The following is a 26,363-nucleotide window of genomic DNA, read 5'->3' on the forward strand; positions in this document are numbered from 1 at the left end:
TGGAATTTGATCTATATTATAATTACACATCAAAACAAAACTAAGACCACCAATATTTGAAAAAACATAATGAGGGATAAAATTGCAGACAGAAGTGGGTTTTTTTAAGTGATGCTTAATCCAATTAATCTTAAAGGTGTGGTTCATAGTGGTGAAATCTAAGAAATTAAGGCCACCGTTCTCATATGTATTCATAATCACAGTCTTTTTAACATAGTGTGTTCAATTTCTCCATAGGAAATCAAAAAGCATCTTATCAATATTTTTACTAGTATGGTTATCGAGATACAAAGATAAAGAGGCATATGTCAGTCGGGCTAGGTTTGCACAGTATCGTCAACTCAATCAGAATCCTCGGCAAACTTCGCCATGGCTCATTCGGTTCTTGTTGAGTCCTCGGTAATCCTCGGCAAACTTTGCTGTAGTCTGTGTGGATTACCAGAAACAGTAGAGCATGCACTATTACTTTGTTCTGCTTATGATAATGAAAGAGCATTTCTGTTGGAAGAATTAAAAGAAATAGGGATAGAAAATATTACACTTAAAACTTTGTTGAATAATGGCTTGAATCATTATAAAATATATAATGCTTTTAGGACATTCTTAAAAAAAGTAGATCTGTTTAACAGGATTTTTTATTTAAAAAAAATTATATTATTATTATATAATTTTTTAATGTATTATTATTTAGTTCTTCCTATTCCATCAATGGTCCACACTCCAGCCCAATAGATGGCGGGAATGCACCTATCGTTTGTTTGCCAACCGCAATAAAACTCCAAAAGAAGAAGAAGAAGAAACTTCGCCGCGGCTCACTCGGTTCTTGTTGAGTCCTCGGTAATCCTCGGCAAACTTCGACAGTTGGTTGAACCGGCTCAATCGGTTCTTTTTGAGTTGGACGTGGTACTTCTGGCTGTGCGTCCTGCGTCATCAACCCGGAACTAAAGTTCGATTCAGTTCGATTTGTGAACCGGCTCGACAGGTTATTTACTGAGAACCGGCTCAAAAGAACGAGTCGTTCAAGAACCTGACATCACTAGTATCAAGTTGTTTGTGTGGGCACATGGAAAAGAGGTACAACGAACAAAATATGTGATTACTGGATTGTTGACAGTTTACACGTTTATGTTGTGAGGCAAAAATATATCTAGAGCACTGACGCGATAAACATAATTTTACTGTAGTGTGTTTGAGTGTGTGACCTCAAGCGCTCACTGAATAGTCTGCACCAATGTCGCATGCCTACAAAACAATGCGCTTACAGTTAACATGGCCACTGTTGAAACAAATCATCATTATACCAAAAACATGCTTCAGTTATTCAATAACCAGCCGCTGTGCTGTCAACACTGGCTGTAAGCTTGTAAAGAGAAGAACAGAAAGGTTACCTGCTGACCCAGACTACCTGCTGACTGGCATACTCTCTCCTGGGAAGAGAGACTGGCTGACAATGTGACTCCTCTGTGGAGAATGAGTTATGAGGAGCAGAGCAACATCTTACTTGAGATGACAAAGCAACTAGCTCAGGACTTAATGCACCCTTTCTCAAATTACTTAAGTTTCCCCCACCTTCCATAGTAGCCTCACCAGTGAGTGATGGATACCACAATAAATCAACCTTCTCTGTCAACAGAGGGGTAGATGGGAATCCAAAAACTGCTGGATTTTATATCGGCAATGGAAAAACTGACAACATTGACTGTGTCCAAGGTGACCATCTCCTGAACATGTCTTCAAAACACAAGATGATTGCAAGGCACTATGAAGATTTTATTCGCCTCTGACCACTCAAACCATGCCTTTTATTTCACGATGGTGGTCACTGGAGAGAAATCACGATAAGAACAAATTCTGCCGGTCACACGATGGCCATAGTTTACTTTCATCCTCAAACCCTAACACCTGAGGAGATAGGCGTCCATAAAGCTGCTCTGGTGGAGTACTTCACATAAGGTCCCAGAGCAGTTTGTCAGCTGGATTCTCTGTACTTCCAGGAGACCACAATGACCCGTTGCAGTCATGAACAATCACCCTATCAGCTTCTGCATGGACAGTCTCATATCTTTGAGGAGGTGCTTGGCTTTGGGGAAGTCGTGGCCTAATGGTTAGAGAGTCTCGTACCGGCAGGGATTGTAGGTGGGGGGAGTGACTATACAGCACTCTCTCCCACCTTCAATAACACGACTGAGGTGCCCTTGAGCAAGGCACCGAACCCCCAACTGCTCCCCGGGCGCCACAGCAAAAATGGCTGCCCACTGCTCCGGGTGTGTGTTCACGGTGTGTGTGTGTGTTCACTGCTGTGTGTGTGTGTGCACTTGGGTGCACACACACACAAGGATGGGTTAAATGCAGAGCACTAATTCCAAGTACAGGTCACCATACTTGGCCACATGTCATGTCACTTTCACTTTCACTTAATTTCCGCATTTCTGCTGATTCTTTCTTCCAGGTGAATCGGGGAGCTCATATTTCAATTTCTCTCAGGCAAAGCAGAAGTTGTTCTACCAAATCTGATGGCCACTTTGAATTGTGACGGTGGGCTGACAGCTGGGCTGAATCCGTCCAGGGCTGGCCTATATTATCGAGTTGTCAAGAGCCTTGAGGTACCACCCAGCCATAAGAAGGCTTGTCTATATATCACGCAAACCTGATGGGGAGGCAATGAGGAACTTTAGAGGCCTGTGCTGTAGTTCAGACTATAAGACACCAACTATAGCCGTCCCTGTGGACCTGTTTCCACACACTCCTCACTGTGAACTAGTGCTTGTGTTTGAGCGATAGTGGCTGTTTTTGTGAAAGTAGTTGTTTTGGAATTAATTCCGATAAATTACTTTTTATTTATGCCATTAAATGTCAATGGAAAATTGTCAATGCAGTTACTCTATATAGGCTATTTATTATAGTTAACTAAAACCATAAAATATATTTTTGCTACTTTGAAAAAGAAAAAAAAAAGGTAATTGAAATTATACATTAATCTGCAAAAGTCTTAGGCCATTAGTATTTTCACCACCACCACCACCAAGAACAACAACAAAAAAATGGTTTTAAGCCTGTTATTTCTATCCTTTGCTGTAGTGTGTCAGTAGGAAATACTAGTTTATATTTCCAAACATTCATTTTGCCATTAATTGTAATAATCCAGTGAGATGTTTGTATGCACAAGGAGGCTGACACTGACTTTTGCACAGTAGTGTGTATGTATATATTAGACATTTAAAAATAATAAAATAAAAAACTACTGTACTGTATATCGATATAAATGGTTACTTGCTGTTTCTTTGTAATTAATTGTGAAATTTACTAGCAATTTCTGAGTGAAATTTGTTTTTACTCTATTATTTTCAGTGCATATAGTAAAAATTTTTAACAGATAATAACTATAATAGCATTTCAATGATACTAAAATAACACATTTAGTCATGGCTTATATTGTAATATATGGATTCTAGCAGATCCCTTACATTATCACTAGAGGGTGCTATTGCGTCATCCCTCCATTTTGTGCAGTGCTGCATAGATGTGGTGCACTGTTAGATATGTCATACATTCATAACCAACTTGATCAGAAAAGACAGTGTTTTTATGTATACTTACAGGATTTGTTAAGTATGATCAAGTTGTGAAAATAGGACAGATTCCTTAAGCATTAACCGCAAGTTCACATTTGAAAATATCAATGCAACAGAATAAACATACCTTGATGAGCACAACTATCATTTTTACTTTAATGTGTTATGCTCTTTCTGTTTAAGTCTGGACACAGATCCACAATCATGGGCTTCAGTATGACACAGTTATGTCTGACTGAGAAAGGCTGATGATTTGGATGAAGCAAGCTTACTACAAATCACCTACTGAACTAGGCAAAAACTGTATAGTAAGTGCACAAATTGAGCAAACATAAAGTAAATGCTTTTTGACCAGAGTCAAAAGACTGAGCCATTTTGTGTAATATGAAACAGTTACATGAGTCCAAAATACAATACCATTCAGTTACTGTAATAATGTGCTTACATTGAAATTGGAGATGAGATCTGGCTATGGGAAATTATAGTAGCCCACAGAAACTTCCCTGTTTGAGGAACTACAGATTTGTTGTCATTTTAGCACTTAAGGATCCATATTTCCTCTTTGTAACACATGTAGCTCTTCAGAAAATCTTATGTTCACCAGTAGACCTATGCTGCTTTTTTAGACTGAGCTAGTAACAAAAAAAAACTCTTATTCTTTTAAAATACTGAAAGGTTTGCATTTGTATTTATAGCTTTGTAAGACATACAGTAACCACATTCACATATGATATTTATAAACTTGTGTGCATTCCCATTAATTCAATAGATTCTACAGATTAACATTATTTTTATGTGTCTGGTTAGTGGTTATACAAACAGTGCTTTCGCATAATAGCCCACATTGACTTGAGAAATATGTTTGGGCTAGAAGGGCAAAGACCTGTATTTTCAAATTTACTCATGGATATGAACTGTATCACACACTGAGAGTAAACAGCTGAAGTGTTGGCTTTCAAAGACCAGCGTACATGGCGTCCACAACATAAGCATCAGATAACCAGGCAACCAATGAAACTGGTAGGGCTAGATGGCATCCTTTCAGCCTCGCCCAATTGCATCATTTTCAACGAAATCAGAGGCTTAGTCACGCCAAAAAAATTAAACCACTTGACTGGGGAACCTGCCTGCTAGCATCAAATCAAATTGCGATAATTCTTTATGGTTGCATCGCAAACAAGGTAAGCGCGTTGCAGATGCGCGAATGCGGCTTTATTTCAGCTTGCCTTTATTGAGACAGAAGTCACACCCATTTTGTGCACAATTTAATGTATTCATTGCACGAGCGCTTTGTCTTTTAAAATAATGATAACTGAAATGACAGATGGCTTTTCTTTGTTGATGGTCGTGAACATATAATCGACTCGTTCTCTTTACAGGAGTCAATAACGAGCATGAAAGAAATGGCCGAAACGACGACAACAGAGGATGTTTATGACGATGCATACGAGGAGAAACCGGGCCCGAGACCTCCAGTGCAAATCGTGTGGAGAAACGTTATATTAATGTCCCTATTGCATCTAGGAGCTCTTTATGGTCTGACGATTCTTCCCTCTGTCTCTTCCTTAACGCTGATATGGAGTGAGTATGTTACTGCCAAGTCTGATTCTATGAACTGACTGACGTTTGTTTTAATCGCAACCTGTTCATGTGTTTATTGCGTTTTTATTTTTATGGCCTAATGTTTATGTATAAAGAGACTGGAAAATGTTGTAATGTCTGCAATTACGTGTTTTGTACCTACTGTGCGTCTTAGGCCCAGATATAATATTTTAATCATGTTAATTAAGACAAATGTAGGCTATAATTTTAATAAAATATAAAGTTATTTTCACGTTTATGTTCACTGAAAGTCTATTTTGTGTCGTTTGCATGTGTCTATTAGAAATACATTGGAAATCGATTCATTAGTGTGGATTTTATATATCAAATGAAACCGGAAATCCTGCTGCTCTGTATTATATCAGTTTTGTTTTTTTACATCCATTCACATTATTATGAATCAAACTATAAATCAGACATGGCATTTAACTTGCCATTAAAAAAAGATTTGCCCCCCCTCATGCAAATCTTTCATATTTTTTATTCTGCCTTGCAACGTTTGCTGTCAGAAGATATATGTGTGGTGGTGGTCATGACTCATGTATGTTTTAACCCCTATCGCTCCTGTATAATTGGTTAAACTCAGCAACACTCTGCAGTTTCCCTTTATTGTTTTGCAGGCATTTCCTCTTATAAGGGTGTTGATGTTCTTCTCTTACAGATTTAAAGTTGTGATTACTATTCTCAGATATTATTGATATTATATATCAATTATTGTCATATTTTTTTTTTCCAAAAGCGAAAATCTCAGGCCACTTTGTCTCAGCTAAATTAGTTATGAAGACCAGTGTTTAAAGTGTCTTGTAAGCATGCGTGTGTGCATGAGTGACAACAAGACAGTCCCGTGAATAATTTGAAATCCTACCAAAAGCTATAACTGCTCCACTGTTGTGTACATTTTTGGCATCACATCGCCGCAAAATATTGCACCCTGGCGAACAAAGAACAATTGCTGTTGAAATAGGCTCTCCATTGTAAATTGAGCCAGATCATAACAGTGTGCCTTTCTTCACAGTCTGGCCTGGTATCCCACATCCCTTGCAGCCTTGTCTGACAACACACAGCGAGACATTTTGTCCTCTCATAGAGCGACTCAAGGGCACATACACCATTACACGCTATGTGTGTAGTTCAGACTAATTTGTTTTTAAATGTTCTGTTCTGTTTTCTCTCTTACTGTGACAGCGGGAGTGTGTTTCATGGTAAGCGCTTTAGGAATAACCGCTGGCGCCCATCGCCTTTGGAGCCACAGGTCCTACAAAGCCTCGTTACCATTACGAATCTTCCTAGCGACTGCAAACTCTATGGCTTTTCAGGTAAAACATTTTTAAGTGGATGAAACAATCTTTCACATTAAATAATGCAGTAAACATAATGCAGCTCAGATGGCATAGTGTTTAAAGATCTGGGCTAATAGGTTCAAACCTCACAAGAGCCAAGTGATCGCCATTGTACACTTGAACAAAGCAATTAACCCCAGGATGTCCACCTAGGATTGTCCCTGTAATAAGTGTACTGTAAGATACTTTGCAAAAAAGCATCTGCCAAATGACTACTTACACTTGAGGCCACTGTCAAAGAAACCTGGGCTTCCATACCACCTCAGCAGTGCCACAAACTGATCACCTCCATGCCACGCCGAATTGAGGCAGTAATTAAAGCAAAAGGAGCCCCTACCAGGTATTGAGTACATGTACAGTAAATGAACATACTTTCCAGAAGGCCAACAATTCACTAAAAAGTTTTTTTTATTGGTCTTATGAAGTATTCTAATTTGTTGAGATAGTGAATTGGTGGGTCTTTGTTAAATGTGAACCAAAATCATCACAATTAAAAGAACCAAAGACTTAAACTATTTCAGTCTGTGTGCATCGAATTTATTTAATACACAAGTTTCACAATTTGAGTTGAATTACTGAAATAAATGAACTTTTCCATGACATTCTAATTTATTGAGATGCACCTGTGTATATATATATATGTATGTGTGTGTACACTGTATATTATACTGTACAAAATTAATATTATATTGCAGTTTCACATTCACCTTTCACTCACTTGTACTCGATGTTGAGTATGGCAGATATGCTATGCGATGACAATAATGATTAATATATATATATCCATTTAGAATGATATCTATGAGTGGGCCAGAGACCATCGTGTCCATCATAAGTTTTCTGAGACTGATGCGGACCCACACAATGCCCACAGAGGTTTCTTCTTCGCTCACATCGGCTGGCTGCTGGTCCGCAAACACCCAGAAGTTATTGAAAAAGGACGCAAACTGGAACTCGCTGACCTAAAAGCAGATGGGGTCGTAATGTTTCAGAGGAGGTCAGTGGGAAATTGTGATATTTCATATTCAGTTTTATAAATCTTCTCACCTACACTACCATATAAATGTTTGGGGTATGTAAGATATATGTTTTTTTTATTAAATACTTTTATTCAGCAAGGATGCATTCAATTGATCGAAAGTGCCAGAAAAAACATTCATATTGCTACAAAATATTCCAATTTTAAAATGTATGTTCTTTTAAACTTTCTATTCATCAAAGAATCCTGAAAAAAATTAAGCAGCACAGCTGTTTTCAGTATTTATAGTAATAATAAATGTTTCTTGAGCGCCAAATCAGAATATTAGAATGATTTCTGAAGGATCACGTGACCCTGAAGACTGGATTAATGGCTGCTGAAAATTCAGTGTTGCCATCACAGGAATACATGACAATTAATTTTTTTTTATTTCAATAGAAAACAGTTCATTTAAATTGTAATACTATTCAAAAATATTAGTTTTTGTTGTATTTTTTTCCCTCTGTATAACAGTGGATAATAATTTATAACCGTGACCCTGAAGACTGGATTAATGGCTGCTGAAAATTCAGTGTTGCCATCACAGGAATACATGACAATTAATTTTTTTTATTTCAATAGAAAACAGTTCATTTAAATTGTAATACTATTCAAAAATATTAGTTTTTGTTGTATTTTTTTCCCTCTGTATAACAGTGGATAATAATTTATAACAGAATATAATTTAAAGGCACAATATGTAATTTTCGCCGCTAGAGGGCGTGTATTCAAAATAAAAAAAGAGACAAAGGCGTAGTTTGATGATGACGCGTGACTGAGTGTGGAATCATGGGAGTTGTGGTTTTCATCCCCACAGCCAATGCAATCCGATGGGACTCGGGCAGAAATCATGTTCATGGATGAGCTAATGATTTATTAACGTAGTAGAATGAAGTGAAACAAGGTCGCTGAACGAGCGTCATACACGGCTCCAAAGCAGCGGAGCTTTTATTATGCCACAGTCGTCCGCTTCCGCTCCTTCCGGTCGTCAGTGTATATAAAGCAGCGCTGTTTTATCATACTAGATACATTTGAAAGTTGTTATAATGCTACTCTGTGCAGTCGTCACCTGTCTAATAAAACGCATAACATATTAAAGCGTCTTTGGTGTTTCCATGTTTTCTACAAAACAAAACCGGAAATCGAGGGGTTATGACGTCATTGGCAGGCGACACAATGACACTATGGACACGCTTCGTGTCACTAGTTAAAGTTGCTTATTTCTCTGGATTTAAACATTCTTCGAAACATTTGGGATAATGTAAGTACACAAGTCAGCAAAATATATAACACTGTTCTAGTAGTTTTTGGATATTTTAATAAAAAAATCTTACATATTTTGCCTTTAATGTTGCTTTATATTGGCTTTTAAAAGTCTTCTGTTTTGATTTATATATTTGGATGTACTCAAAACTGATATTCGAAACTTTATACAATTGTGCTGAATAATTTAATGAGAATTCACTGGATGAGAACCTGCAAAGTACAAAACGGGACAAACTTTGATCCAAGTTTAGTCATTTCTTATGACCTGAAAAGGCTGTATTAGTTAACATATCCATTACACCTCGGTGACCCCGCAATTAGGAGCTGTCATCTGAACCAGGTCCCATATTTGGCACTACTGTAGGTAGTGTGGAATAATCAATATCCCTTCCCATCACTTTTAATGACATCCAACAAAAGTCCGGAGCTTTTTGATAAGAGTTTAAGAACATGTTTCATAGAATTGCTAGATAAGATAGTGGGAGAATAACTGGTTAGTCAGCATTTCACTGCATGTTGTGTTCCAGCTGAGGTTTAACAGCTGATGTTATTTCAGAAAATCTATGACATGCATAAGAAGAACATGTCACAATCATGTAGAGCAGTGATAAAATGACTATTGAAACTGTTGTTTTTGATCTTTCATTTCTATGTCCTTAGGCATTACAAGTTATCTGTGGTGGTGATGTGCTTTCTCATCCCCACGTTTGCTCCTTGGCTCTTTTGGGAAGAGAGTCTTTTGATCAGTTACTTAGTTCCTTGTCTGTTGAGATATACTGTGGTCCTTAATGCGACCTGGCTGGTCAACAGTGCAGCTCACATGTGGGGAATGAGGCCCTATGACCACAACATCAATCCCAGAGAGAACAAGTTTGTTGCCTTCAGTGCCATCGGTAAGAACAGTCTTTTCTTTTCCAGCTTAATATTAATTAATTAATTCAACTTTGTTGAAAAATGTTTAAATCATCAGGATTATTGATCAATAGAAAGAAGAACAAAATTAATTTGAAATAAACATTTTATATGTACTGATTGGAAAATATATACTTCATTTAATTTCAGGTGAAGGATTTCACAACTATCATCATACATTCCCCCATGATTATGCTACAAGTGAGTTTGGCAGTCGGCTGAACGTGACCAAAGCATTTATAGATCTCATGTGCTTCTTTGGACTGGCCAAGAATTGCAGGAGGGTAACTCGTGAGACCATCATGGCCCGTGTTAAACGCTCCGGTGATGGCAGCCACAAAAGTGGTTGATTTGTTCAGTACATATCAGAAAACAAACAAACAAAACAAGTTATAAGCCAACATATACAAAAGCATTTGCAGCATTTCTTATTGTGCAATGAAGATTGATCTATATACATTCTCATTTGAAATAAGAAACTCTAGAGTGTGTTGGACTAATATGTGTTCTTAAGAATTCTTTCCTTTTCATGAAGTGTACTGGACTGTGGGATATTATTTTCGGAGATGGTAAAGGCCATAGTTTGGAAGGATAATTATGTCTCAGTCTCAAGAGATGGTACTTTACTAGTTAAACAGCCATGTGCCTCATTACAGCCCTCTCTCATGAATAGGTTGACCCATGTTTTCTCTGGCTAAGCAGTTACTGTTCTGATTTTAAAATATCATTCCAGCGAGCTATGCAAGCTGTAAAATTAAGATGACATTCTATTAATATGCTGGCACTATTTTACATTTTCTGAAATGATAAAAGCTGATTTCCATCTAAAACTGAAATAAATTTAATGACCACCAAAAGATTTATAGGTCAGTATATGTAGTCAAATATGTGACCCTGGACCACAAAACCAGTCTTAAGTCGCTTGGGTATATTTGTAGCAATGGCCAAAAATACATTGTATGGATCAAAATGATCGATTTTTCTTTTATGCCAAAAATCATTAGGATATTAATTAAAGATCATGTTCCATGAAGATATTTTGTAAATTTCCTACCGTAAATATATCAAAACTTAATTTTTGATTAGTAATATGCATTGGCAAAAACTTCATTTGGACAACTTTAAAGGCAATTCTCTCAGTATTTAGATTTTTTGCACCCTCAGATTCCAGAATATTCAGCATTCAGATGATGTATAAATCTCAATTTCAAAAAAATTACCCTTATGACTGGTTTTGTGGTCCAGGGTCACATATAAGACTGTGCCACAGAAAATCCATGGGAAAATTGTTCTCAGTTGAGTTAAAATGTTGACTTTATGTTGAGTTTTGTTTAGAATAGATTTGTTAGTACTGACAGCATGCATGGAAATACATTTTCTGGCATTATTGATAAAATATTTAAATTTTTTATTTATTATAATTTATTTTTAGAAAATATTCTACATGCCAGTGCGAAAGTCCTCAGAGCAGTGGTGCTTATAATGAGGAATTCCCTCAAGTAAAATGAGCAATTCAGTTGATTTCTTATTGATCATTTTCCATGTTGCAAGGCTCTTTATCTGGTTTCCTTGGACTCTTGTGGTCCTGTAAAAAAGTACCTGGCAAACGACCAGGTATATGGTGAACTCTTTTCTAATTACAGATATATTGAAGTATCAAAGGACTATTTCAAGTATTATGAAAATTATTTAACCAAAAAAACAGTCTGAAAGAATTCTAGCAGATTTATTATAGGACATTTATTTGTTCTTATGATATAATCCAAGGATTGGAATATTTAATCGTCTTCATCAAATCTTGCCCTTTGCCTTATAGAATAGGCCTGGATACCTTCAGATTTTGGGTCAAAACTGAAAATACGAAGATGATTTATAGCATCAGAAAAAATATTTCAAACTTATGAAGTTTTAAGTCATTCAGGGTGGGCTCTTTTCTTGGCTCTCCTGTGACGAATGAATGATCCCTACATATATTTTTTTTTAGATTTATTATAGGACATTTATTTGTTCTTATGATATAATCCAAGGATTGGAATATTTAATCGTCTTCATCAAATCTTGCCCTTTGCCTTATAGAATAGGCCTGTATACCTTCAGGTTTTGGGTCAAAACTGAAAATACGAAGATGATTTATAGCATCAGAAAAAATATTTCAAACTTATGAAGTTTTAAGTCATTCAGGGTGGGCTCTTTTCTTGGCTCTCCTGTGACGAATGAATGATCCCTACATATATTTTTTTTCCCATAAATGTTTGATAGGTTGATATGGGTATGCATTTTTCCAAATACAAAAAATAAATATATTCTCACCAAATGCTATATATATTTAAAACGTACACCCATGTTTAAGAAGGAAACACAAATTGACACAATTTTACAGCTCAATTATTTATACAGTGTTGACCTTTGATGTCTGAGAGCCTTAATGGGCACATTTTCAAGGAATGTTGTTGGTACCATAAACCAACATTTCTATAAGTGGCTGAGTTTTGCGAATTGTACCGTGAGTTTTATGAATCAATATTAATCTTTTCTTAATTTAATAAATTGTGTGTATATCTGAAAATGTAGTCTCAGCAAGCCTTCCTTTGTAGTGTTGACCACAGTTTATATTCATAAGCGGGTGAGACCACCATGTCAGTTTTTAAAGAAAAATTAATAGCTACAATTTATCCGATGATTTAAACGGTCACCCGTGCGTGAAAATGATAGCGGTGCATTAGCTTCGTGAAAAATGTCTTCACAAAATATAGTATTTTGACTGTATTTGATTAATGGTTTTATATAGCCCAAAATTACAAAAACAAAAATCATAAAAATAGATTAATTAATTAGGCCTAATTTATTTATTGAAATCTGAACCTGCATTACTAAATTCCTGATTTTTAATTGGTAGTTTTGTTTATATTTCAGCTGCGAAAGAATAACATTTTTTGGGAGTAGTTAATTAAGTCTAAAGTAGGCCAAGTAATTAGTCTAAGTAAAACGGAGATTGCGCATCGTTTTAAAATAAAGAATATATTCATTTTGGAACGTTTCTTTTATATTTTTATCAGTAGCCTGTAATGTACTCACAGTCAAATTGACCAAACAGAGGATTTAGAAATGAATTTAGAAATCTCTTTATAGCGGCAAATGTCTCATGGAAGCTTTTCAGAGCGTAATCCAAAAACATCCCTCTGGAATCTCCCAAATAACTTTCCTAATCCTAATTTGCAAACGAGAAGATACGCGGACGTCAAAGAAGCAGAACCTAAAGGTCATGAAGGGTCAGCTAAGGACTAAAATGAGAGAAAAGGTAAAATAACACTCTAAAAAAGTGTCATGAAGTCCTGGGGCAAAAAAACCTCGCAAACAATCGTATTGATTATCCTCCTTATTTATAATTATATGTAAATCTAATTCAACTCCTCACGCGCATGGATTCAGCTTTGCTGCTTTGAAACGTAAGTTTAACGGAATCAAAAATTGATGAAAACTATTTCTATTTTAATAAATGTTTAAACTATTTTCATTGAATCCATTTATTTAAACGTAGCCTAGCCTACTGGCTAAATTGGTAAATTGAATCTAACATGCTTAATATAAGCTCCTCAAAATAACATTTGTCGTTTGATCCAGCAGATAATGTCAGTAATCCCAGAGCTTTATCAGCCACTACTGTATCAAACCCTTTCATGCAGCTCTTGAAATTGAGTTTTAAGGCACAACCTTAGAGATGCCATCCTGATTTCATATGAATTCACTCCAACTGTTAGCACGCGGAGAGCTCTTACCAGCTATTTGTCCTGGAGGAGCCCAGGGTGCCCTTTTGATCATTTCAATCTCTCTCTGGTACAATAGTTCTGATTGGCTGAACGAGTAAGAAAAGGGAAAATCTTTAATTAAGCAGATAATCTCTTGTTGGGATGAGAGGAGCTCCATTTCAGAACCCCCTTGGCTCACACATGAGACCCCCAGCCTCTGAATTCTGGATGTAGGTTATATAGAGCTCTTGCAGACCCCACTGCTTTCCAAGGTGAAGAAAAGTCTGCCAGTCGCCTCTCTCAGGATGTTCATGCATTTGGAGGTTTATTATTACGCTTTCATCCTGATGGCTCACATGAAGTCTTGCTGCAGTTGGTGAGTTCAGCGTTTTATTCTCCTTTAAGCAGGCGATGTTGATGCTAAATTTAGCCTATTTATATCGAGCGTTTAACCTACATTCTGTGTTTATCTCTGGATCTCTGGATTAAAAAACCGGGATGAAACAGACACTTAAACACTAATCAAAGTAAAGATGCTTTGATAACGATGCTTTGAGCCTCGTTTCATTGATTAGAGGGGAAAAAAACCCGAAACGCTATGTTCTCATTTATAAACTTCTCATTATATATATGAAAATCGTTTTTTTACCAAAGAAAATCTGTATGTATGTATATATATATATATATATATATGTATGAAAATCCAATGAAACCTTTCATTTTGAGACTGTAATTGCCATATAAGCATGTACTTAAGGTCAGTAACCTATGTAATTAGATAAAATGATGTTTTAACAATGTGAAGCTTTATTTGTAATTTCAAGGGGAACATATACAAGTTATGGGTCAGCTGATTTATTAGGCTGCTCTATCTTCCAGGTCAGTGAATAATTTCCTGATGACTGGCTCAAAGGTAAGCCAACGTCTTTTGATCTGCTTTGCTGATCTTTATCAGGAGAGAGAAACTTCAAAAAGTCAAAATCATTTATGGATTGGGGTAGTTAATGTTTGACGGTGACCCTGTGATCACAATGCAAGCAAGTGGCAAATTAAAAGATTCGTGCATCACAGGTGCTGTATTTCTTGAAAGGGTATCTTCTGTGGAATAGGTATTACTTGCTGCTTGGGGTGGACAGGACCATATAGCTTTCACACACTTCAGCTCATTCACTATGTGAAGTTGTGAGGACTTTTTACTGAGTGGCAAGGGAAGGGGCCTTTGGTGGGTGGTCATCATTAGCAACCCAGCCGCCCATGAGAGCACTTGTGGTGCTGTCTCTTCTAAACCACTTGAGACATATTAGATTGTATAAACTGCAGTTTCACAGCCACATAGACCCTTTTTGTTTACTTATTTTTGTGCATTTCTTGTGGAACGCAGGAAAAACATTTACCCCAATATTTCTAATATTTAAAACTTTAATATTAATTTTAAAATTATTTTAGGAATAATGCTATCATTTTGAAGTTTTTTTTAAAATATAATTTTATAAATGAATATACAGCAAACATACATTTTACACCACTTGGGCACCATAGGGAAACATTTACCCTAATATTTCTTATATTTAAAACTTTAATATTAATTCTTAAATTATTGTAATAGAAGTAATGGTGTCATTTTGGTGCTCTTTTAAAGGGTTATTTTAATATCAGTGAGATACTTTTATTAGTTTTTATTTTCTGTTATAACTTTTGTTAAAGTTTTTGTAATTTTTATTAGTCTTTGTTTTTTAATGTCTACATAGTTTTTATTATTATTTAAGTTTTAGTTATTTTAGTACATCAAGTTAAACTACATGAAAATGAGAAATGTTTCCTTGAACTTGCTGAATTAAAAGGTTTATATATATATATAATATAAACCTTTTAATTTATGTTTAATTATATTATATAAACCTTTTAATATATATTTTTATTTCAAATGACAAAATGTGTTTCTTTGGCTTTAGTTTAAAAAATATATAATTTATTAAATGAATATACAGCAAACAATCATTTTACACTGTAGAACCATAGGGAAACGTTTACAGTAATATTTAATATTTAAAACTTTAATACAACTGCTAAAAGGATTTTTATAGACATAATGGGGTCATTTTACAGCTTTTAAATTTTTTTAAACATCATTATTTAATAAATTATATATGAACTGTGCAGGCTGACAATTAAAAGCATCTAATTTTATCATTAGTTTTAGTTATAATGTGTTTTGTAAACGCTTGATATTGAGTGTGCATTTCATCCCAAATCTTTTTGGTGTGGTTTGCATTGTTTCAGGCCTACTTGATCTACTCCAGCAGTGTGGCCGCAGGAGCTCAAAGTGGGATTGAAGAGTGCAAATATCAGTTTGCGTGGGACCGCTGGAACTGCCCGGAGAGGGCTCTTCAGCTCTCCACCCACAGTGGACTCAGAAGCGGTGAGAACTATGACCTCTGCTGATGCCTGTTTTCTATATATCATGCTTCCAGGTCTCTAAAAATACACATATTTTAATAGAATAAAAGTACAAGAGCGTGTGTTATGTATACTGTGAATCAAAGCCCATCTGTATCAATCACAGATACAGCACTTAAAACAAACACAACAATCCTGTTTAAACCACAGAGAACCATCTCCCAATGTTGATGTGCCTGAACACTGCATTCTTGAGTCAATTAAACCTGGTCTGTTAATAGGCAAATAGAAAAGCCACCGAGGGGATATTATGAACCAGAGTGAGTGAGTGAAATAGATGCCCTCTCAAGTCAAAGGGTGTGGGTCAAAGGTTTGCCTCAGACTTCTTTCATTAGGCATTCCTTAAGTGCCAAAGAGGGGGCCTGTCGCAGTCCAGTGCCGACCCCAGACCGGCAATGTCTGAGAGCAGACCATCAGCGCTACTCCATGTTTGATGCAGGGGGAATAAGAGTCAAAAGTCATCATTACTGAGATGGATGCTAAAGATTTGAGTAAATCATCTAATGAGGAAGAAAATCAATGAGTGTTGAGTGCTTGTATTTTCATTAACCTAGGACATTACATTTCATAGACAAGATAAATAAAATTCCTTTCCACAGCATATTCATTTCAGTGTTATTTCTAATCACAGCAAACAGAGAGACAGCGTTTTTCCATGCCATCAGCTCTGCTGGAGTCATGTATACCCTCACCAGGAATTGCAGCCTCGGTGACTTTGACAACTGCGGATGTGATGACACCAGGAACGGCCAAAGAGGTGATAAACTAAATCTCAACATAGATGGAAAATCAGTCAACATCAAATGGATATTTTGTGTTATGCATTTCAACATACTGTAATTTTTATGTGAAAAAAGTCACTTGCTAACCTTTTCTGTGTAGTTATATTCAGTTGAACAACTTTTGTTCCCAACAACTTTCTAACTGTAACCCCAAAATGACCCCAAGAATGATGAGAACAACATTACAGCTAAAATAAAACATGGGTTTTAACAGAATAATTAATTAAATACATTTATATATAAACTACCATTCAAAAGTTTGGTGTTAGGAAGATTCTTTTTTGTTCACCAAGGCTGCATTTATTTAATAATAAAAAAACAGCAATAACAGTAATATTGTGAAATATTATTACAATTCAAAATAGCTTTTGCATTCTTGCTGAACAAAAATATTCATTTATTTTAAAAAAAGAAAAACATTCTCTCACTAATAAAGTAGTATAATAACTTTTATATAAGCCTCAAATTTTTGCTTTTAAATTCTCCAACATTTGGCTCTATTTTAAGTGTGTTCTCATAATCTTGGTTTTGGCTTTTTGGAAGGAAAAGGAAAAGTGCAAATTATTTTTTGTAGCAATCAGTATTGTTCTGTTAAAATTGAACAAAAGTAGTTCTATAAAAGTATATGCCACATTTAAGTATATATATTTTTATTTAGCCTAGCAAAACACATCATTCTGTTGTCATCTCAGGTGGTCAGGGATGGCTATGGGGAGGCTGCAGTGATAATAATGGATTCGGAGAGGCCATCTCCAAGCAGTTTGTGGATGCACTGGAAACCGGACAGGACGCACGAGCTGCCATGAACCTGCACAACAACGAAGTAGGACGCAAGGTATATGAAGTAATTTGGGCTGGTCAGGGCCTAAAATTGAGGCATGTCCGTTGGCCAACAACAGCTCACAGAGTGGCTTTTTGAATCATTTTTCAGTGCTTTTAATGATAGCTTACCACCCAAGAGTTTCATTCACGGCCCTATAAGCAAGGTGCCACTCGTTCTCCCAATAGAGTGTGCGCTGTACCAGAAGGGCCTATTTACAGCCTGTGAATGTCCTTTATGACGAGGCCTTAACTTGAGATTCTTGGGATCAGTGGTGCAAGCTTAATTAAACGACCTAGGGGTCCGGCACATTGCAAAGGTTCTGTATTCTGTTGCTTCCCAAATAAGTGTTTAGTTTTATTCTTGCAATAAGGATCTTACATTTATGTCGGTCTTTGTTGTACTTGAGAGAGCCACGGGGATCACAGCCATGTGGCTCAAGTGCTCTTTGTTTATCCTGTCTGTGCCCCGTCTGCAGGTTTTGTCAATTCATTGGCACCTGGAGCATCATTGTAACTGAAAAAATGTGAAAGAATTCTTTTTCACTTCCTCCTCAATGGAGTTGCCACTGGGTCTGCCTATGACAGAAAACATGTTGACAATGGCTATGCAAAATAAATACACCCCTTTCCTGCGCTGAACAATCTAGCTCGATGTGAAACCGTGATTCTGCATCTTACGTGAGCGAATGAGAAAAGAGGCGTTCCTATTTAAAAGACAGCTGTTTGTTTCAGCCGAAGTCAGGAATTATTGTACGACCACCAAGAAAAGAGAAAACCCAGACTTGAACCTTGAACCTCTTCCTCTTAACTCACAGTTTCCTTCTGTTTGTTTAAGTGGATGTATAGGGTGCCTACTAAAGAGTGTATTGTATATTTCGACTGATGAGTTCAGTCCTAATTAGAATGTTTTGAAACATGAACATTAGAATGCATGAATGAGTGTGTTCTTTAACGCGAGATCCTCTCTTCAACCAGGCAGTGAAAGGAACCATGCAGAGGACGTGCAAGTGCCATGGAGTGTCTGGCAGCTGCACCACTCAGACCTGCTGGCTGCAGTTGCCAGAGTTTCGAGAGGTGGGCAACTACCTAAAGGAGAAATATCACAGGGCCGTGAAGGTGGACCTGTTGCGAGGCGCGGGCAACAGTGCAGCCAGCCGCGGCGCGATCGCGGAGACCTTCAGCTCGATCTCACGCAAAGAGCTGGTGCACTTGGAGGATTCCCCTGACTACTGCTTGGAGAACCGTACTCTGGGCTTGCCAGGAACAGAGGGCCGCGAGTGCTTGAGGAAGGGCAAGAATGTGAGCAAATGGGAGAAGCGTAGCTGCAAGCGGCTGTGTGGAGAGTGCGGTCTGGCTGTGGAGGAACGCAGGGCCGAAACCGAGTCCAGCTGCAACTGCAAATTCCACTGGTGTTGTGCTGTAAAATGCGAGCAGTGCCGCAAAATTGTCACAAAGTACTACTGTGTGAAGAGAACCAAACAGGTCAAGACCGATAGTGCCAGCCGTAGGAGAAGCTATCGGTTGAAGAAGAAGCACTAGAGTTGCCATGAAGTGTTTGTTACGGTGGTCCAGAAGTTAAGCAGATGTTTTTGTCTCAGAATACATACTGAGCTTGAGAATGAAGTGAGCTCAGAGTTCCATCTGAATGCTTTAATGAAGACCTTCACTCTTAAAAATAAAGGTTCTTCATTGACATCTATGGTTCCATGAAGAACCTTTAAGATCGAAGTTTCTTTAGATTTTTAAAATGTTCTTCATATTATAAAAAACAATGGTTCTTTTAATAATTGATCACTGAAAGGTTCTTTGGGGAACCAAAATGGTTCTTCTGTAGCATTAGGGCCTTTCGCACCGCAGGAACCTTTTCATAGTACCAGAACTAATTGTGGAACTACCCACTTTTCGGCGTGTTCGCACCGCCGGAACTGGGAGCGATTTTAGTACCGGACTGCCTTTTTCGAGAACCAAATTAGCTCCTACTCCGGAGCAGGGTCTAACCAGCACAACTGGTACTAATCGTGCCGTAAGTAGACATTGATTGGCCAAACGCGTATGAAAACACCCTCACCCGCCATGAACAGCGATAGATGGACGGACGCTAAAGTGCAGGCACTTGTAGCAAATGTAGCACTGCCAGTTGTCGTTGGAGATTCTTAGTCCTACTTTCCGTTCTTTCAATCGCTTTACGTATACGTCGACTTTCCATGTCCATTATTGTGAAACCCGCGAGACAACAAAAAGCAGCTCCGATCACAGCGTCCTCCATCCTCCTGTTGTTAACGTTGTTCTTCTTTGTTTTCGTTGTTGAATGCCGCGCACAAATGACGTTGCTGTCGACCGGCTTACGTCACTTCTTAGTACATACTCTCGGTGCGATTTCAACCCTTTAAATGGTACTGGGAAATAGTTCGCACAAAATCGTCCCAGTACTTTAGTACCGTTCTTTTAGTTCTGGAACTAAAGCGGTGCGAAAGGGCCTCAACGCTGCAAAAACCCCCTTTTGGAACCTTTATTTTGAAGAGTGTAGATCTCCAGGTGGAGACTAGATCTTCAGAGCTGTTACTTTAAATGCATATTTGATCTGTATTATTTCACAATTACTCCTGTATACATTTGTAAGATAGCACTGAACACCACATCTAACCAATATATAGCACAATAGACTCTAAATAACCTTTTCATTCACCAACAGGGAAGTACTTTGATGGATAATTTATTGGAATTATCGTTTTTAAAGGGGTTTTGAATTCACGATCAGGCCACTTCTCCAGCTGCCATAAGAATCATTTCTTGCCTAATTTTTTCTTGTCTGCTTCTATTGGTTATAGAATTCTGACAAACGTTTTACCCTGATACTGTATATGAACTGTAAATAAGAGGAAGCACTTTGTATATTGTTAATTTATTGCACAGATACTATAGGGCTGTTTTTCTATGATAGTTTCTTTCTATGTGTTTTTTTTTCAATGACGTAATTAAAGATAAATAATAGTATCTTTTTTTTAAAGCTTTCATTCATTTAGATTAGCTGAATGCATCTGAATTACCTGAGCCACTTGTTGTTTTGTGTAGTAAAACATCCTCTGCTAATTTCTTGTGCTCTGAAAAATAAATGTGCTTCACAAGTGTTAAAAAAAAAAGAAAGACCATATCATAAATCCCACACATTGTAAAATCAAATGATTTACCGTAGACTGCTGGTCAGACCTAATGATTTCTTTTACTTTGGTATATATAGCTTTCTGTATTCTTCAGCTTGATGTCTCATAACCCTGGGGCAGAGAGACAACAAGAGAGAGAGCATTTAATTATAGTCTTCCTTCCTTCACGCCTCTCTCAATTTCTTCTTCACAAATGCCTCCTTTTCTGTTTTAGTAATCCTCAAAGCACTCCCAATGCTTTGCGCTTGGATGTTTCTTTACTGTTTAAGACTAGTTTAATTAACTTTGTTGAGACAGAGGGAAAACATGAACCAAGTCGCCCCACAAATCATCTAGCATCTAATTTTGTATGCTAATCTCCTTTTTCATGCCGCCATCTCAGGAGAAAAAAAAATTGTTGGGAAAACTTCATGTAGCCTGTGTTGGGCTTCCTGTGGATGTTTTATTCCAGGCCCACCTATTTGGCTCTTTTCAGTCTTCTAGGGCCTTCCTTTGCTCGATTTAACAATGAATGGCGAGCTAATCAGCTCCCTCGGAAATGCACTGCTGCTGAAGACGCTAATCCCCTTCTCCTCCTCCTTCAATGGGCTGTCGCCTTCAAAAGGACTTTGGGAAAAGGCTTTGCATGGATTCACACTGTTTGCTGAATAGAAGTTAGTTCAAGTATTGTACCCAAACAAGTAGGGTTTACAAACAAATACTTGCCAGCTACCATCCCATCAGTGAAAGTGCCAGCCCTACAGTAAAACACTGGCCCTTTAAAAGTTGACTAAAAAAACCTAATTAAAACTTAATATATTGGCGATAGCTTGTTCATGTGCTTCTGTGGTTTCAATGACGCACCTCATTGACATCTTACTTATGAAATCAAGATCAAAATAAAAACTCCCCTTGACACCTTGCTAATTATGTGGAGATGAAGTTAATTCCTCCTATATTTTTCCCAAAACAACCGCAATACACAACCTTTAGATTTCTAGGTTAGCCACTGAAGGCAACTGACTGTTACAGATATATTAAATTGAAATGTGTATTTTGATATTCACATTCAAATGTCACTTTTTTCTTTACATGAATTCAGTCAGCATAAAATAACCACACACACACACAAAAAAAGGAAAATGTCCTATATACAATGCAAGTATTATGCAGAAAGCATAGAGCTGAAACTGCATGCACATCATGAAATCAGCTGTTTATCTTGCCTACTTATATTAAATACAAAACAGGAGTTAATAAATCTAAAAAATACCCAAACTAAGTGTTCAGTCGGCCCCAAACACATGGTTGAAAAATCAAACCCCGGTTGATTCAACCTTAAACCCTACTGGTAAACTTCCGGGTTTTTGTATGGGTTCACATGAAAGCAGGGTCACGACTGGAAGGCTGGCCTTGCCATGGATGATTTGCAGTGGGGCATGAGTTTAAGGTGGCTGAGAGTGAGGTGACACACTGGAAGAGAACAAGATTAGACTTTGTCATGTTTGGCATGTCTCATGTCAGCTATGCTGTCTGATGCATGGGAATTAATAGCAGAGAACATTATTTTATATCGAAATGTGTGTGTTAAGTTTTTCAACATTATATATATATATATATTTTTTAATTGGAATACAATATTTTATGCTTTATTGTTTTCTTTGCTTAATTTATAGCTTATACAATGTTGCAATTTTTTGTGGAGATATGTTTAGCAGAGTGACTGATGGCCATATGCTCTCACAGCACACTTAAATGATGAAACAATCCACAGAAATTGGGAAAATTACATTTAATGGCTCTGAGAAACCTTGACTAATGGGATTTATGACTTAAGTCATCTGGGGGAAGAACACCAAGAGGTGGCTAAGGTCAGCATGGGTGTTAGTGTAGCGGCAGGTGGGAAAAGACTATTTGTCTTCTCCCTTTGACATTCCCCTTAGTTTTATACACCAGTTGGTTCACATGACTTTCAATTGAAAATTTACAGTCCAAAACATAGCTAAAATATTTAAAACAGTATGCAGTACATCATTCTTCATGGCTAGTCATTTGATACCTACTCCTAAAATTGACAGCATTTTTTTTTTTTACATTAACAGCTGCTTTTTGAGAAATATTTGAGTTTGGCACAATATAGTGGAGATCAAAATTAGAGAACAACCTGCAATTTCCTAAATTTCAAGGTCACTGCTTAGTCCTATTTTAAGTTAACAGGAGTAGAAGGGCAGTTTTTTAAAGCATATTTCATAAATTAATTGTATTCTGGAGCACAGTATAAAAATCTTGAATGAGATATTTGAAAAAGAACTCTGATCAAAATTAGAGAACACTTACAGATACCTCCAAGTTATTGGTGTTAATCTGGCACCTGGTGATAATTTCCTTAAATATATGACAAACCCTATTTAACTAGCAGCAGTCCTCTAATTTTCACTGAGATTGCAAGATGGCGGGCCGCTTTAAGGTGACTGAAACCCTGCGACAGGAAGTTGTCCAGATGAAGGCACTTTCAGCCATTGCAAGAATTTTTTTTTGGTCATTCCAAATCTGTGATTTCTTGAATATTGCAGCTTTACAATGACATTAATTAATTCAAGTCCCCCAAAAAGGCTGGTCATCCGTCCATGTAAGACAAATGCACGAGAAGACCGGATAATGCAGAGACTCTCAATGAGGAATCGGTTCAACACCACAGCTGGAATTGCTTACCTGTTCAGTCTTGAACAGGGTATAGGATCTGTCTCGGCATGTTTAATAGAAGTTGGACCGGAAGCTCACTCTGCAGTGACCAAACTTCTCATCAGCAGAAAGAATCAAAAGCCTAATCTCACCTTTGCTGAGGAGCATGTTGTGTGGACAGAGGAGAACATGGTCCAAAGTTCACTTTAGTGATGAGAGCAAGTTTAATTTATTTGGGTCCGATGGGAAACATTTTGTTTGGCGCCAAACTGGGAAAAGACTGAAACCCAAGTAAAGAAGTCAGTAAAAGGTGCAGGAGGAAGTGTCATGATTTGGGGGATGTTTTGTGCTGCAGGAGTTTGGACTCTTATGGGTTACATGGAAGGGTGAATGCAAATATTTATCAGAACCTCCTTCAACAACATGCGGTACCTTCCCTGCAAGCATCTCCCAATCAGCCTGCGATTTTCATGCAAGACAATATTCCTGTCACACTGCAGAACGGGTAAAGCAGTTCCTTGAAGCTGAGAAAGCTGAAATAATGAAATGGCCGGCCCTGAGTCCTGATCTAAACCCAAATAAAAATCTCTGGAAAATCCTTGGCGACAAAGTTATGGCTAAGAAACCCACTACAGTTACCAAACTGTGGAAGAAGAGTGGACCAAGATCACACAAGAGCAGTGTGAGAAACTAGTGACGTCCTGTGGCAGCAGACGTGCAAAAGTCACTGAAAGCAGGGGCCTTTACAATTACTACTAATTTCTGACAGCCATAACCCTCCAAAATTTTAGTTGTATTCTTCTTTCGTGCAACAGTGGTTACTGTTCTCTAATTTTGATCACAGTGTTTTCCACAAAATAAAGGTTTTTGTTGAAATGCCTTGGTTATTTTGTTAAACATGTTAGAATAACAGTGATATACCTACAGCTAATATTCCTTCAACTTTTGAGTATGAAGATTAACAATATTTATAGATTGTTCTCTAATTTTGATCTCCACTGTAATTCCATCTGCTGGTGAACTGATTATTGCCACTGACAAGATTACTAGTTCATCACTGTGAGTGATATCAAGCTTGAGCTGCAAGGTAGTCCTAAAACCCAGAAGAGAATTAGCATTTTAGAGCCAGAGGCTTCTATATATATATATTTTTTTTTTTACTTTATAAAGTAATTTATAAAGAGCAAAATAGGATCTATGGTTAACATTAATTATACTTAAAACTATTACACCTCAAAAGGAGAATACATCCGTCGTGTTTTATATTCAGACTAGGCCAAAACAAAAATTAAGCATGATGTTATACACAGCTTGATCTTCCCGGACGAGTTTTGGCGCCCTCCGGAGGTTACCTGTATATTTTACAAGAAAAGCGTCTGTGAAGGCTCAAGGGAAAAGTAAAAGAAAAAGTGGATTTAAGTTAACACAGTTTGAAAAGGTTACTTTGTGTCACTTTAACACAGCATACAAATGACCCTCCTGTCACAAGAAGAAGCAGTGACAGGTGATTTGGTTACAGATACTCTTAAAGGTACAGTTCATCTAATTATGACTATCATGTCATCATTTACTCAAGTATGCAAAACACTGACACATTTTCCAAAATATTTGTGTTCAACGGAAAATATATAACGAATCATGGATTATGTGTTTTTCAAAATAATTTTTGTAAAGCATCCAGGCTTCATCACATTACCTGGATTCAAAGTTTTGGGGTTTATTTACAATAGTGCTAGCATATTTGGGCCTGCTGGTGTTTCTGAAGGTTCCCAATAATCCAGGTGATAATATGTTCTAGAGTAGTATTTTCACTTAGATGTATTTCTATGTAGCTTAATAAGAAAGCGTTTCTCTTCATTGCATCGTGAGATAATAAAAACACATTCAGGTAACTAGAATGAATCTACTTGAATATTCTTAGCCCCTTACAATGGATGCTTTACAAAAATTGGGGAAGTCGTGGCCTACAGCGCTCTCGTCCACCTTTAATACCACGACTGATGTGCCCTTGAGCAAGACCCCGAATCCCTGCTCCCCGGGCGCTGCAGCATAAATGGCTGCCCACTGCTCCGGGTATGTGTTCACGGTGTGTGTGTGTTCACTGCTGTGTGTGTGCATTTAGGATGGGATAAATGCAGAGCACTAACTCCTAGTATGGGTCACCATACTTAGCCACATGTCACGTCACTTATGGCCGACCACGAATAGCAGTCAGTTGTCCAATATCCCCATCTACTGTTCAATCCGCACTCTGGCTTTTTCTGGGGACTATCGTATTTTCTGATTTTCTGGAGTGGTAAAATGTTTTAATATTATAATTTGCATGTGAAATGAAATTTCGAACCTGTTCAGATTTCTGTTTTGGAAATGTATGAAAATGAGTGTAGGCTTACATTTAAAGCAGCACTTTGTAACTTTTTCTATTGCTAAATGTATATAATGAGCGAGTACATCATGAATTCATCTTCCAAATCGCGTTTTTGTCTTATTCCGAATCACTACGGTACACTTATAATAAGTACTTATATTTGGACTATTGTAGTAGCCTGGTCGGGTCGTCGCCGCTGCGGAGTAACACATACCTGGGTGAATCGCCATAGACATAAACTTAGAGAAGTAGCTCTGGTTGGAATGTTCTTCCGCGGGATGTGTGCAGGTCTGTTTATTAACCGCTAGAGCGCCAAAACAAAAGTTACATAGTGCTGCTTTAATTAGATGGTGCTCATTTGCACATTTGAACACATTTCAGAAAAGTTGTAATACAAAACTATTGTCTTAATGCACTGTGATAAATCAACTGAGGAAGTATTATTAGTTGTTTTTTACCCAATCACCTGTGTTGTCTTGCCTACTTGATGACCGTTGTTCATCGTTTTCTGTGCTCGTGTCTTCCGTTTCACGTCCGATTCCTGATTACCCAATTGGCTTTATTTTGCTAAATATTTTGAAGATTGACATATTTGTAATAGTTTCCTTATTGCTCACCCACTAATCCGTTCATAAACACCAGCGTCCAAAGGTTTA

At 37.3% G+C, this 26,363-nt stretch overlaps 2 protein-coding genes, 1 long non-coding RNA gene and 1 pseudogene across 5 annotated transcripts; 3 read left to right on the forward strand and 1 right to left on the reverse strand.

Moving 5' to 3' along the window:
- Positions 1-987: 987 nt before the first annotated feature.
- Positions 988-10,650, forward strand: LOC107585302 (acyl-CoA desaturase-like). Of its 3 annotated transcripts, XM_016272261.1 has the most exons (7): positions 1,020-1,074; positions 3,756-3,880; positions 4,952-5,153; positions 6,360-6,490; positions 7,306-7,511; positions 9,459-9,691; positions 9,861-10,650. In XM_016272261.1, exons 2-7 carry the CDS (start codon positions 3,821-3,823, stop codon positions 10,058-10,060), a joined length of 1,032 nt encoding a protein of 343 aa, XP_016127747.1. In that variant the 5' UTR covers positions 1,020-1,074; positions 3,756-3,820; the 3' UTR covers positions 10,061-10,650. The 3 variants fall into 3 exon arrangements, with proteins under 3 accessions (XP_016127749.1, XP_016127747.1, XP_016127748.1); XM_016272263.1 differs by lacking the exon at positions 3,756-3,880 and having other exon boundaries at positions 988-1,074; XM_016272262.1 differs by lacking the exons at positions 1,020-1,074; positions 3,756-3,880 and adding an exon at positions 4,454-4,753.
- Positions 1,083-2,121, forward strand: LOC107585303 (tRNA (uracil(54)-C(5))-methyltransferase homolog-B-like; annotated as a pseudogene).
- Positions 2,121-25,395, reverse strand: LOC107585305 (uncharacterized). The gene is made up of 3 exons (XR_001609230.1): positions 25,308-25,395; positions 4,144-4,149; positions 2,121-2,149 (listed from the first exon to the last, which is right to left on the reverse strand). It is a non-coding gene; the product is annotated as an uncharacterized lncRNA (long non-coding RNA).
- Positions 13,762-19,056, forward strand: LOC107585301 (protein Wnt-8b-like). The gene is made up of 6 exons (XM_016272260.1): positions 13,762-13,832; positions 14,336-14,369; positions 15,737-15,875; positions 16,545-16,670; positions 17,388-17,530; positions 18,493-19,056. Exons 1-6 carry the CDS (start codon positions 13,762-13,764, stop codon positions 19,054-19,056), a joined length of 1,077 nt encoding a protein of 358 aa, XP_016127746.1.
- Positions 25,396-26,363: the final 968 nt, after the last annotated feature.

This window comes from Sinocyclocheilus grahami, unplaced genomic scaffold (assembly GCF_001515645.1).
Source record: "Sinocyclocheilus grahami isolate Dianchi unplaced genomic scaffold, SAMN03320097.WGS_v1.1 scaffold69.1, whole genome shotgun sequence".
Lineage (NCBI taxonomy): Eukaryota > Metazoa > Chordata > Actinopteri > Cypriniformes > Cyprinidae > Sinocyclocheilus > Sinocyclocheilus grahami.